The sequence below is a fragment of the Parus major genome, chromosome 15, assembly GCF_001522545.3.
Source record: "Parus major isolate Abel chromosome 15, Parus_major1.1, whole genome shotgun sequence".
NCBI classification, from domain to species: domain Eukaryota; kingdom Metazoa; phylum Chordata; class Aves; order Passeriformes; family Paridae; genus Parus; species Parus major.
This window is the reverse complement of record NC_031784.1, coordinates 5,751,126-5,763,973: the sequence shown is the minus strand read 5'-3', so window position 1 is coordinate 5,763,973 and position 12,848 is coordinate 5,751,126. Positions and strand designations below refer to the sequence as shown.

General features: G+C 42.2%; 1 protein-coding gene across 1 annotated transcript in view; it reads left to right on the top strand.

Annotated features, from left to right (window-relative positions):
• The window catches only part of GALNT9 (polypeptide N-acetylgalactosaminyltransferase 9), a 128,794-nt gene that overhangs the window by 46,140 nt on the left and 69,806 nt on the right, over positions 1–12,848 (top strand). Inside the window, exons 4-5 of the mRNA XM_015644372.3 lie at positions 505–679; positions 10,723–10,920. Coding sequence (XP_015499858.1) covers positions 505–679; positions 10,723–10,920 — 373 coding nt within the window. The remainder of the gene's footprint in view (positions 1–504; positions 680–10,722; positions 10,921–12,848) is intronic.

Genomic DNA, 12,848 nt, shown 5'->3' with positions numbered 1-12,848 from the left:
TTAGGGAAAAACCCTCAAAATTAAGGGAAATTAATTGTGATCTGAATTGCATCTTGACCCAAAATCCATTGAGGTTATTTTTCTAACTCCTACTGAACAGCATAAATCAGAAAAAAAAATCACCAGACTGGCATGTTACACTTCTTTCTGGTCAGAATTGCTCTTCCAGAGGCCAGTTGTAACCTAATGCAAATCATCTGAGAATCAAAATAGTAGTTTTCAAAAAATACATAGAAAAACTACCTCTTCAACACTGTACTCAAATCCATCAGGCCATATTAAAGCTGGGCAAGTCTCTGGTGTGCAGGGAATTTCTCTGAGCTCTGCTCTGTGCCTCAGCTGTGGTTCTGGGTTTGCATCTGGGAGCCTGACCAAGGGTTTGGGAATACTGAAGGATTCCTTTCCCTCTCTAATAAATCAGAATAAATCAGAGTAAAACATAACATTGTATTTACTCATTCTAAATGTTTGTGTGGCTTGGTTTTTGTTTTTTTTGACCTGCAGTTGAGCTGAAATTTAACCTGGACCAGTATGTGCACAAGAGGTACCCGGGCCTGGTGAAAATCGTGCGCAACAACAAACGGGAGGGGCTGATCCGAGCCAGGATCCAGGGCTGGAAAGCAGCAACCTCTCCTGTGGTCGGGTTCTTTGATGCCCACGTGGAGTTCAACATTGGCTGGTGAGTGCTGGCAGTGCCCAGAGGGACAGGGGCACTGGGACACGGTGCTCAGCCCCAGGGATGAGGAGGCTGCAGGCTGCTGTTACCATGTCAGCAATTACTCCTCAATTGTGTTCCTGATTATTGCAACATTGCTGACAGGCTCCTGCAATGACTGCAAGACCCATAAAAAAGCTGTTGTGCCTGGTCTAGCATAGCTCAGTGGAGAGAGAAGTAATTGGAACCAAAATGGATGTGAAATCTCAAAGCAGTCAGATGGGGAGACACCATTAAGGAGGCTCTGAGCTGGAGGGTTTCAAGTGCTTTTCTTACCTCCTTGTCATTTTCTATCATTTCTTCTTAGGAACTTGAATACCAATCTGATTTCCTCATAAATTGTCTTGCATTTACATTTGAGGGAAACATTAAATTATTGCCTGCATTCCTTTAATAGGGCTTGAAATTAGCATGCTTTTCCCAATCCCCTTTTTCTTTAATGGGCCAGAACTGAATTTGGAGTAAATCTTTGTAGCACCACTTGGTGGCCAATATTTGGCATTACTGGAAGTCTGGACCGTAGGAGCTGATCTGTACCATCAGCTGAAAAAGGACTTCTGGGACCTTCAGCATGTAAAACATGCATTTTCCAAAGATAGGCTGGTATTTGATAATGATGATGCAGAGTTATGGTGGAAATGATTACACTCTGCAATTCTGGGAGATATCCTCAAATTAAAACTAAAAATAGCTGTACTTACAACTAGAGAGAAACTTAATTGCAAAGGAGTAGAGTGTTTATTTTTATATGTTCATGAATATCTTTATAAAATGGAAGATGCAATAAAATAAGTCTTGTAGTGCACCTGCTTTATGTTAATCCCATTTTTTTTCCTTAGGACTATGTTAGACTGTAATAGCAGCTGTAGTAATTTTCTAGATGCTGAAGAGCTGGTTTAATTTATTTATTTGTTTTTAAAGCAGGTAGATCTTTCACATTTTTTCAAACATTCATCTGGGTTAATATCAGCTATGGGACAGGATCAGGGACTGGGGAGAGCATGCTCTGGGTGCTGTCCCCAGTGCTTGTCCCTGCCCAAGCTGCAGTTTTCTGGTGCTTGAGGAGAATTTTGTTATCATTTCATAAGGACATCGAGATCTGATGGGTGTACTGTACCCAGGGAAGCTCAGCAATGGTGTCAGTAAGCAGGAAAAGGCTTTGTGGTTGCTTTGGGGTTTGTTAGGGGTTGTTTTTTTTACTGTACTGTTTTGCATTAATGTCAGAAAGGGTTGAAATCAGCATAGCAAGAACCTGGACTGCTCAGTAAATGAGAGTGTGTATATCCAAGATAAAAGGTTTGTGTTTTCTGCCCCCTGCCTGGTGCATCCTCCTTCCAGCAGAGCTCTCAGGTCTGAGCTGTTCTGGTGAGCCAGGCTCTGCCCCTGTTGTGGGGCACTTGGTGGATCCATGGGGACAGCAAATGTCCTCCAGGAGCATCCTGTATCCTTCATTTCAGAGCTGCACCTGTGGGCTGGGACTGTTTCCTGCTGGTGTTTCTCCTCTTGCTCCATTCAGCCCTTGTGGCTGCTCAGAGCAGTCTCAATCCCTGCTTCAGCCTAGTTTTAATTCTGTCCACCTGTGCCTGTCCTCTCCATTTTCATCTCATCTCCTTTGACTGGGAGGAACTAAAGTCCTTCCATCTGGACTGCTCTATTTTTTACCAGGTTAGCACTGCCCCCAGTCCACAGCTCTATAAACTCTGGAATCAGGTGGGAGTCTCTTGTTAAAGCTCTGCTGTTCTATTCTCCTACAGGATTGCACCTTGCATGAGCATTTCCCTCCATTTTCAATTATTTTATTTATGCATTCAGAGGCCACGTGGATTGCTCCCATTAAAAGCTGTCTATGGATTATTTGTGAGGCAATTAAAAAGAAGCCATTTTTTTTGCCACAGAAAAGAGCATTAGCTTTCTGTTTGGTTTGTGTTCCATCTAAAGTCAAGTGCCTGCAGTGCAATTTAGTTTCCCAATCTATGGCTGCTTTACCTGCCTAATCAGTTGGCAGATTAATTCATAAAGAATCAAAGAAGGACTTCATCACTTTCTCATGAAATATGCAGGACTGACAAGAAAAAAACTTCTTTTAACAAGAGTGGCCCATTTACAGGTGGCTTTTTGCCTGATGTTGTACTATAGCATTTTATGGGCTCTCTCAGCATTGCTCTCCAGGGACACTTCTTCTAAACTAAATTACAATCTGGTAGGATATAAAAAAATACTCTACAACCTGGCAGGTCAAATTAGCTATTGAATTATTTATTTTGCTGTGTTTAATTGCTGCTTTTTGGCTTCTCAGGTGTAGAAATATGTTATCTCAGAGCAGTGATTTTCGGCTGACCTGTTCCCCTTAAGGCTTTTGATAGTGTGAGCCAACACAGCTGCTGTGAGAGTGGAAGTGGGGAGGACTGCCTGCAAGGGAGGCCATTGCTGTTAATTCTCAAATAGAATTTTAAATTAGAATTACAGGGTAATGGACATGTACATTTCATATGTAAAATTCTACCTGTCCTGTTGTAGTAGAACCTGGTCTGTTTTTAATATTTGCTGATGTCAATGGGAGTCAGCAACCCAGCAGAGCCAAGAGGGAGAAAAAGCTGCTGTGCTTTCCTCTCTGAGGGTAAAGTTAATCTTGTTTAGTTTGTTTTCCTTCAGTCCTCTGAAGATTTCAGCATTCCTGCTCTGACTTCTGGGTTAGGTCCACCCAGCATGGCTGAATCCATCCCCAGTACCACTGAGAGCAAACCAGCACGGATACTGATTGTGTTGCAGAACATGCAGAGCATTGTGTAAACTCCTGTCTTTGAGAGATGGGAAAGAATACCATGACAAGGAGAAGAGACCTTCCCTACATTATGTCTGGAGCAGGAAAGAGATTACAGAGATAGGGTGTTAATTCTCTGGCTGAGAAAAAGGACACATTGAGTGAAGGAGAGCAGAAATCAGTACGTGAAAGGCAGAAACCACAATATATTAGCAGCCATAAAGAGGGTGCTAGGAGCCATAAAAGAAGACATAATGATGGAGTATTATAGTTGCATTCTATCTTAGGAATTGCTTTTGCTCCTATCACAGAGGTATTGTCAGAGCACTGAATAGAGTTATGCAGTCCTGTAGTAATTAAAATTTTGCCAGACAAAGGGCGAGTATCAATAAGGAAGCAGGAAGCATAAGGATTTAATCAAAAGATTTCAACATACCAGCCAGACAGAGACTGGCATGAAAAAGAGAACATGAAATATAACTTGAGGGTCCATCAGATTGTGCCACACACATCCCACCTTTATGGATTATCCCTGAAGTCGTCAGTGTTTTAAAAATATACAAAACTGGTGTTTTAATAAACTAAGAAGACCTAAATATCAAGAACCCATGGGCTATGGATGGTACTTTGCAGATGCTACTTTATACTGTAAGGTGTAGTGCAATTTGTTGTGGTGGCCATAAGCAATGGATTCTCAAAAAGGTGTGTAAAGGAGGAAAGGATGTTGGTTTCCTCCTGATTTTCTACTGGCTTTGGTTATCCCAAGTACTCTGTAACAGAGATGTGGTTGTGCTTTTTAGGGGTAAAGCCACAGGGTCTTTGTCCCCCCCTGAGAGCTCCCTGGTGACAATTTCATGCAATGTACTGGAAGCCAGTCTCTACCTGCAGGTAAACCTCCCTTTTCAAGCTCAGGTGGCTCTCTGGGGACATGACAAGGTCCAGGTGGCTCTTTCCTTCTAAATGAGAGAAGTGTGAAGGTGAAATTACCTTTGCAGTCCTTCTCCTGTGCAATCTCTCCCCTCTGGAGTGTTCAAGCACAACCCTGGTGCTCAGGACATGGTTCACTGCAGCAACCCTGGTACCAGGCCAAGGCTAAACTGGGAAACACAAGTGGAAAGGAAAGGACATGTATTTGTTAAGGGAGCTTTTCCTCATCCAAAGCCTTAGGATCACTTCAGTAACTTGATAACTATATAAACTCTCTATATAAAGTGTATTATTATATATATTATATATAACTCAGAAGCCATGTGGGCCTTTGGGATCCATGGGACAGTGCCAGCCTACACGCAGAGCATGTACCAGAGAAGCAGCTTCAACTATTCATCTACCTCAACAACCTAGAATGTTCACTGAAGCATCCTTGTTGCTTTTCAGTGGTGCAGAAGAGGGCCATTGAGGTTTGGCAGCCAAAGAGCTGATCTTTAACTCTCCAGCAGGCGTTGGTGCCGTGTTCCCTCTGCTCCATCTGGGGACTATGGGTCTGAAACTTCCCTGGGTACACAGAATGCTGCTGGAGATGTCAGGCAGGACAGTTCTCTTCTCTCTTAGAGACTGAGGAAGGGAGAATAAAATTTATTTCTTTTTTATATCTCTGAACACTTATTTACAGGGTAGGCATTCCACATTAAATATTCTGCAGATGGCCTCAGTGAAGAATTATGTATGTCAGTAGATCTGCTTGTCTGCATCTGATAAATGTATATTGTCAGTGAAATGTGGGGTAGCGTGTAAAATCATGCAAAATAAGCTTTCAGTTTACACAGCTTTCTTTTCTCTTACATTTCTCTGTTAAGTTTATACTTCATGGTACCTGACAGTGGTAGAGCCAGAGTACAATACGGTGTTAAACCCACTGAGCCATAAAATCTAGCAGATTAAACAGTGTTGTCTTTCATTTATGTATTAGAAGGACTCTTCCCTAACTGCTTGCAAGAAGAGGAAATTCTGATTTGAGAAAGCAGGAAAAAGAAGGATTTTTCTTAATGTCAGTTCTTCATTTTTTATTGGAGTAAAAATTAGCATAGTGATGGTGGAGAAGTAAAAAAAAAGAGGTATGTTTGTCTCAAAAGAACCCAGAGATCAGGGTATTTGGGTTCCCAGCTGGGACAGGGCAGAACTGGAGAAACATTCCCAGTGCAATTCCTGTCATTTAGGAAAGGATTTACTTTTGAACAAATTTAGAAAAAGTGACATTTGGGCTGCAGGGAGGAATTCATTGACAAATGCCTCGTACAGCCATCCTAACTAAGAACTGGAAGGTAAGGTCTGCTTCTCAGGTGCTGCCTGTTAGCAAAGCATCCCTGAAGTTGTGAAGGCCATTGAAGTGGCAGAGTTGGGCAGCAGAGGATCTGGCCTGAGGCATGCATGTGGCTTCCCTGGGATTGTGTGCATTTATTCCAGTGTTGTGCTTTTTTTAAAGTCTGCTTGAAGTCAGCGGGTGTTTTTACATATTTTAAAAGGTGAATTATATAATCATGTGCACTGAGGAGCTTATTACTAACTTCTTTTTATCTGCTTTTTATCTGGAAGAAGCTGTTCTTTTTAGCATTGTGAAAAAACAGGCTTTCTGTTTGGCATGAATTCTCCCGCAATCTGATAAGGACGTCAGACAACACAGAGTTTTTGTTTGCTGTGGTTTCCTGTGGGGTTTGAGCTGCTCTGAATCAAGCCAGTGTTAAATACAGAATGCATATATGTTCAGAGATAGACTCACAATGGGATTAGAGAGGCCTATGTGATCACAGTATGGCCCCTGCCTTTGCTCTCAATCTTCTTACGGGTTTATTCTGTACTCTGGCTTAAATTCTGTCTTCCAACTCTTTTCCTACCTTCACTGTTTATCTTGGGAGTTTACTCTGAATCCCACAGAACCAGCCTTGCTGGAACTCCCAATAAAGTCATCATGGGTGCTCAACACCTTGGAAAATCCACTATTAATGAAGAAATCTTTCCTCTGGTAGGCAAAAGCATTGAATGCATGTGCTGATTAGTGATGTGCTCAACAGACTTGGACAAATCAAAGTGGATAAAATTGAAGTGAAAATACCCTTTAGCTTAATGGAGTCTATAAGAGAACTAAATTTATTTTCCTTTCTCTTCTGGTTTTATCTGTTCACCAGAAATCTTTCCAGAGAGAGAGGAGGACACTGACAAATACGTAGTTTTAGAGAGGATGGGAGGAAGAGGATCTTCATATGTTACTCCAATTCCAGTCCAAACTGTCTGCTTGGTTTTTATTAACTAGAAAAAAACCCAGTTGGATGATGTGAAGCACTCCCTTTAAAGCAGAATCTTTTGATTATATTTAGTTTACTGAATTCCATCATGTCTATGAATATGCCTGGGAGATCTTTCCCTCTTGCTCCAGTAAATAACTTGTTAACAATGCCTGTTGCTCTTTGCCCATAAGGTACCTTGACTCAGATGCAAACTAGTAACCAAAATGTTTTTGAACCTATAAAAAATGGAGATGGATCCCAAAATTCACCTCTGGCTCATGCACCTACTCAGGCAGGGCTGAATCCTGCCTTGCTGCCAGTGGTGGCATGTGGAAAGGCAATGCTCCAAGCACATATTGCAGCTCATCAGCTCAGCATGTTGGACATAGCTGGACTTCAGCAACCTTTTCCCCTCTTCTCCTTTCAGTCCTGAGAGCTCCCACAAGTACCTGACTTCTGCAGATGGACAGCAGAAAAAATGAGGCAAAGTGGAAAAGAAAAAAAAACATGGAAAGATGTCTATAGAGAGGATGGGTAAATCTACACAATAATATAGCAGTTTGAAATTAGGAAAAAAAAATAGAAATTACTTGGAAGGATTTAATAATAATTCTTAAAAAAAATCTGAAGCAATTACATAAAGCCAGAGTGAGCAGGGAAGTTGACAAAGGATTTGATGAATGTGCATCTCAGCTCAGCCTTATAGAGCAACTCTGAGGCTGGGCTTTGCTAGCCATGAATAGCAATGAAACCCCCTCATATTCCGTGGATTACTCGAGATAAGCAGTGCAAACACAGTGCATTGCCCAGTCCAAACTCATAGTCCTTCTTTATTGGCCACTACCTGGGGATCTTGGCAGGCAGAAAAACTGCCCACGAGCAGTGTTGGCAGTGAGAGGCTGCTGGCAGGATCTGGGATTTGAGTGTTCCTGCAGATCTCACAGAGATGAGCTTGGGCTGAGCCTCTGAATACTCCACTGCTCTCTCTGCTGTCTTTTATAGGGCAGGACAGGCTGTGAAATCTCCCAGGTATGCAATGTTTAATTAAAAAGCTCTCCATTCTGCAATTTTGCTAAGAGAGCAGCTCTGTCCTGGATTTTCTCTTTCCATCTGTGACTCAGAGCCTACTTTCTTACTTGTGGGTGTGAAAATATTTTGGAAGTTGGATACTTGTGCAGTCTGTCCAGATACTGAATATTTCCTGCTCCTAATACATGCAGGGATGTGATTTCCACACATCTGGATACCAAGAGAGCTAGGAAATCACCTCCATGGGGGAGATGTGGGGTTTAGAAGATAAAGTTCCAGCAGTTGTTTTTATAGCAATTGACTCCATAACCTTGGCACAACACTTGACTTCATCTGTAACCTGAGGGTAGTGAAATCAACTCTTGTTGAAGCAGTAATATCTTAAATATTTACATTTCTTGAGTGAAGGGGACTTAAACAGAACTTCCATCACATGGACAGCTTACAGATGCCTTGAATTTCATGAAAGTTCAGAATCTGTGATTTCATATGAATAGGTTGATATATATTAATGGAATTTCATAATGTATTTTGACCCCAGCTGTTGTATTACATTCCAGAGATTTCCCCTTGTGCCATTCAGATGCAAAACACCATGTCAGGCAGTAATAAATGTGAGCCACACAAATGGGAAAACACAGAAATTCCTCAGGTGTAATGACAGGAGTAGGTTGGTGATAGTTTGTGTGAGAGCAGCACCAGAGCTGGGAATGGATTGTTCTTCATGTAAAAAAGAAAATGGGGACCCAGGTTAGCATTTCCAAGACTCAAGTATTGGATTAACACAATCACAAATATGATTAAGGGCAGAAAACCAGTGTGACTGTTGAATATTTTCTTCACATTATTTCTCTAACCATTATTTGAGATACACTTCAGCAGTCCAATTTTAAGATGTCTCACAGAGTGGCAGGCTAAATTCCCTTAATATTCAAAATAGGCTCCTCTGGAACATTATTAATCTCACCCAGTTTCAGTGTCTACATTATTATGAGAAGCATCTGACTATAAAAGTGCCAGCCTCGGCCTCTCTCTGCTGAGAATGAAAGTTGGAGGCAATTACTGTGCATGTGGGGAGTCCATTGCAGGTATCTGACATTAAGGGAGAAGAATTCCTTATCTTCCTTCAGCTTTTCCATTACACAATCTCAATCTACCCTACAAAGTAAAATACTTGAAAAATGAGCACCCCAGGAGGAACTGTAGAAGGGATATGGAACCTCCAGGATAGTTTTGAGTATGATGGTTATTATTGCTTTGTATAATATAAACATGCCATTAATTGAGGACTTGAGGATTTGGTGACCAAAGAATTTCCACCAAGAGAGATGAAAGCAGTTTGGAAAACTCCCAGTCTTTCCTTGTTTGTCAAAGACCTGTTTCCAGAATTGGACAGTAATGAGTGACAGAGTTTGATTCTTACAGAAGAAACCCATGTACAGATTTCTGCTTCAGAAGGCATGCCAGCAGCTTTCCTGCTTCACAGGGCAGATCTGGGAGTCAGACCCAAACATAATAAATTTGTTCATGCCATGGGAGTCAGGCAAACAATTAGTGACACCTGTACCTGTTGTCTGGTGTTTGAAATCCTTTGTTTCGCAGTCTAGAAGGGAGTAGGAGAGCTTTATGCCCAAGGATTACTGTGTCCATGCATGGAGTCACCAGATTAGTGATGGCATGTCCATCGTTCTGTGTTTTCTTCTGCTGCTGAGCAGAGATAACGTGATGGGAAGAACAAAGCAGATTCAGCTTTTTCTGCATTTGTCCCTGCTTTGTTGGATTTGCAAGAATTTTTCTGCTTCCCACCCACCGGTTTTTAAAACACTTAATCTCATGAATATAATCTCATAGTAATGATGGAAGTGGTTTATCCAGATCTGGTAGGTCATACTGGCTCTATGGGGCTGCACAAGTGTGGCCTAAAACCCATATGGATTGAGAGTCTGAGCCATATCCAGTCATTTCTGTTGGCCTACACAGGAAAATTCATGGTAACAAACTGAATATAACAAACAAAAGATGAGGTAACAAGCTTGAAACCACAAAGGAGCAATTGCCTTCTGACCAACAGCAAAAGAAAAGTGAGAAAAGATCAGTGTTCAAATCCTCCTACCTCTGTGAGTCTCAGCAAACCACCATTCCCTTAAAGATCCGTGTGAATTTCTGTAAAATCTTCAAAGCACACTTCAAGGGGAAACACACTTACAAAGGAGTGAACCAGTGGCCCTTTCTACTACTGCTTTGAGGAATTCTTTCCACCCTTATGTAAGTCTGCTACCTCTTTGGATCAGTTTCTCTGGAAATTCATAACAAACTCAGACTACCTTGGTCAGAAACGAGTGTTTGCACCGAAGCTTTATACTTTCCTTTTGGGATGTAGCTTCTGTGGAAAGCACATTGATGTTTTAAAGCCTTTTGAAACCATGGAACATTTCCTGCAGTTCGCTGCTTTTGCACCATCTAGCACCTGAAATCTTCTCATCACCAAAGAGGTTTTAGAAGGCATAATGCAGCCACATTTGTCATTCAAACTAGATGTGATGGGGTCAGTCTTGGGAAACAGGATTAAAACCTTTGAGTAACCTTCAGATTCGTGCAGCCCCTGGTGTGTTTAGTTCTTCAGGCCCTGTCAGCCAGTATTTAATTGCTACCAGGGATCCTGGTGGTGTAGCCAGTAGGAGACCATTTAGCTGCTATTGGTGATTGTGTCTCTCAACATTTGTCCATCGTGAAATGAATTAACAGTCTCCAGGCCTCAGAATAAGTGTTTGGTCAAATTTTGTGTTGTTAGAGTCAGGCACAGCTTCCCAGAGGTGGTAATTCCCCTGCAGGTGCTGCATGCAGCGTGTGCCTGCGATCCGTACCCCGTCCCTCTCCGCCGTGCTCTGGGCTTTCCATCTCACTGGGCTGATGCTCACAGGATTAGAGAACCTCACTTTATCAGCCTGGGATTAGAGGGTGGCTGTAAAACATTGTGCTGTTTTCATTGCTCTCAGGGTGGAACCTGCGCTTACCCGGATCAAGGAGGATCGCAAGCGGATCATCCTGCCCGCGATTGACAACATCAAGTACAACACCTTTGAAGTGCAGCAATACGCCAACGCAGCCCACGGCTACAACTGGGGGCTCTGGTGCATGTACATAATCCCACCACAGGACTGGCTCGATAAAGGGGATGAGTCAGCTCCCATCAGGTAAATCTCCCCCGTGCTGTCACTTTGGGCTGAGCGATGTTTCCATCTCAGCTGTCTGCCAGGGGGAATTCGGCTGAACGAGGCCACAGGCTTTGTGCAGGAATAACAAAGTGAGGCTGGAGAAAACGGATGGCTCTGTAAAGCTGTGGATGTGTGTGCTGCCTCTCAGAGCTGCCCCACAATGTACACAAGTCCTCTGGCTCTGAGCGTGTGCTTCAAGCACATGTTCTGGCCATTGGTAGGATAGCAGGGTCCTTTTCATCCAAACTTTTATTTTCCAGTAGACTCTGGACCATTGTGTGTATGAGAAACAAAGGAATTGTGTGTCCTGTTCTGTGGGCAGCAGTCTCAGCCATCAGTCCAAACCCAGGAGCGCCACTAGGAGCTGTGTTTGAGAGCTGCTCTTTTTTTCCTTTCTTTGGGGTTTTTTTGTGTTGTTGTTTTTTTTGGTGGGTTTTTGTTGTTGTGGTGGTTTTTTGTTTGTTTTGGTTTGATTTGGTTTGGGGGTTTTTTTTGTTTGTTTTTTTTTTTTTAAAGAACTTTGCACATGCTCAGAGTTTTCCTGCTGGTTGAATTTTAAAATGAACCTACACCAGACCATGCAGTCAGTGTGTCAATTTACTTTTCCCTATAAGAGAACATTTTACATTGCAGAAATGGAATTTTCTGAGGAAGTGCTGTGACAGGAATTGTGAAGGTATTTCTGAGAAGTGTTACAGTGGAAAACTGGAACTGATGTGAAAAGGGCTTTCTCTCCCCTTCATTTGAATATTCACATCTAGATTTTCATCTCCAGTCCAGATGCTTGTCTAACAGCTCCTCTGGGACATATTCTGCTGGGTTAAGGGCACTGTTGTTACCAACTCTAGAAATAAATGCTAAAAATTTGAAGCCTAAGTATGCACTTTAGGATACTCTTATTTTTAAGACTGCTTAAGAGGAGCACGAATTACCACCTTAAAGTCATCTTCATTTTCATGTATATCAGCTTCATCTTAAAATAAGGTAAAACTCTACTGCATGGTCCCAGTGTGGGCTCTGGCAGAGGAGCTGATGTACTTCCCTTCCAGTCCAAAGCTTGAGGGATCCTGAAAAGTTCATCCAGGCCCCTCAAACAGCACACCCTTCTGAACAAAATGCAAGTCATCTTTTGGAAGTGAAGACACTGACACTGGTCCCATTTCTGAGTGATCAGTGGGATGGGACCACCTCACAGGATCCTTCCCGTATGCAGAGTAATATTTTAATCTGTATTTAAGCAAGTGTTGCAAGTTGTACTCAGGTTCATTCTCATGCCCTGTGACTGCAAAACAGAGCTATACAGTAATATTAACCTTATTTACTACAGGACAGCACAGTCCATCATCACTGACCTTTTGCTTGGCTTGAAACCTCAATAAGCAGGGAAGTAATTACTTTGGAAATCAGTTTTCCTGGATAACACACCCTGCTCACCTCACATTGTTTTAGAAGTGCAGATGTTTTATACCTGTTTCACTCAGCCCTGAGAAAGTTTATTGATAAAGGAAAATTACTCATCCAAAGCTTTCAGTCCTGAAAGGTTTTGCACACTTCATGACTCACAATTTATATGTGAAATCACTGCAGTAATTTTCCCACAGATTGCTCCAGTATTTGAGTATCTTCTGTTCTAGAGACAATCATCACGTAACAGATAAGACTGAACTAAGAGGTTAAACCTCAGCAATTAAGGGCCTGATTTACCATGGACTTCCTCAGATTTATGTTCAGGCTCTTGCTGGTGTTATGCTGGCACTGAGCTGGACTGAGACAGAAGTGAACAAATCCAAACTCAAGCACTGAGCTGGGTTAAAATCTGATGCACGTGAGTAGCTGGTGCCAAAGAGCAACAATTTTATCCCAAACCCAAATGAAGAACCCCTCCAATTCAAGAGTGCATAAACTGC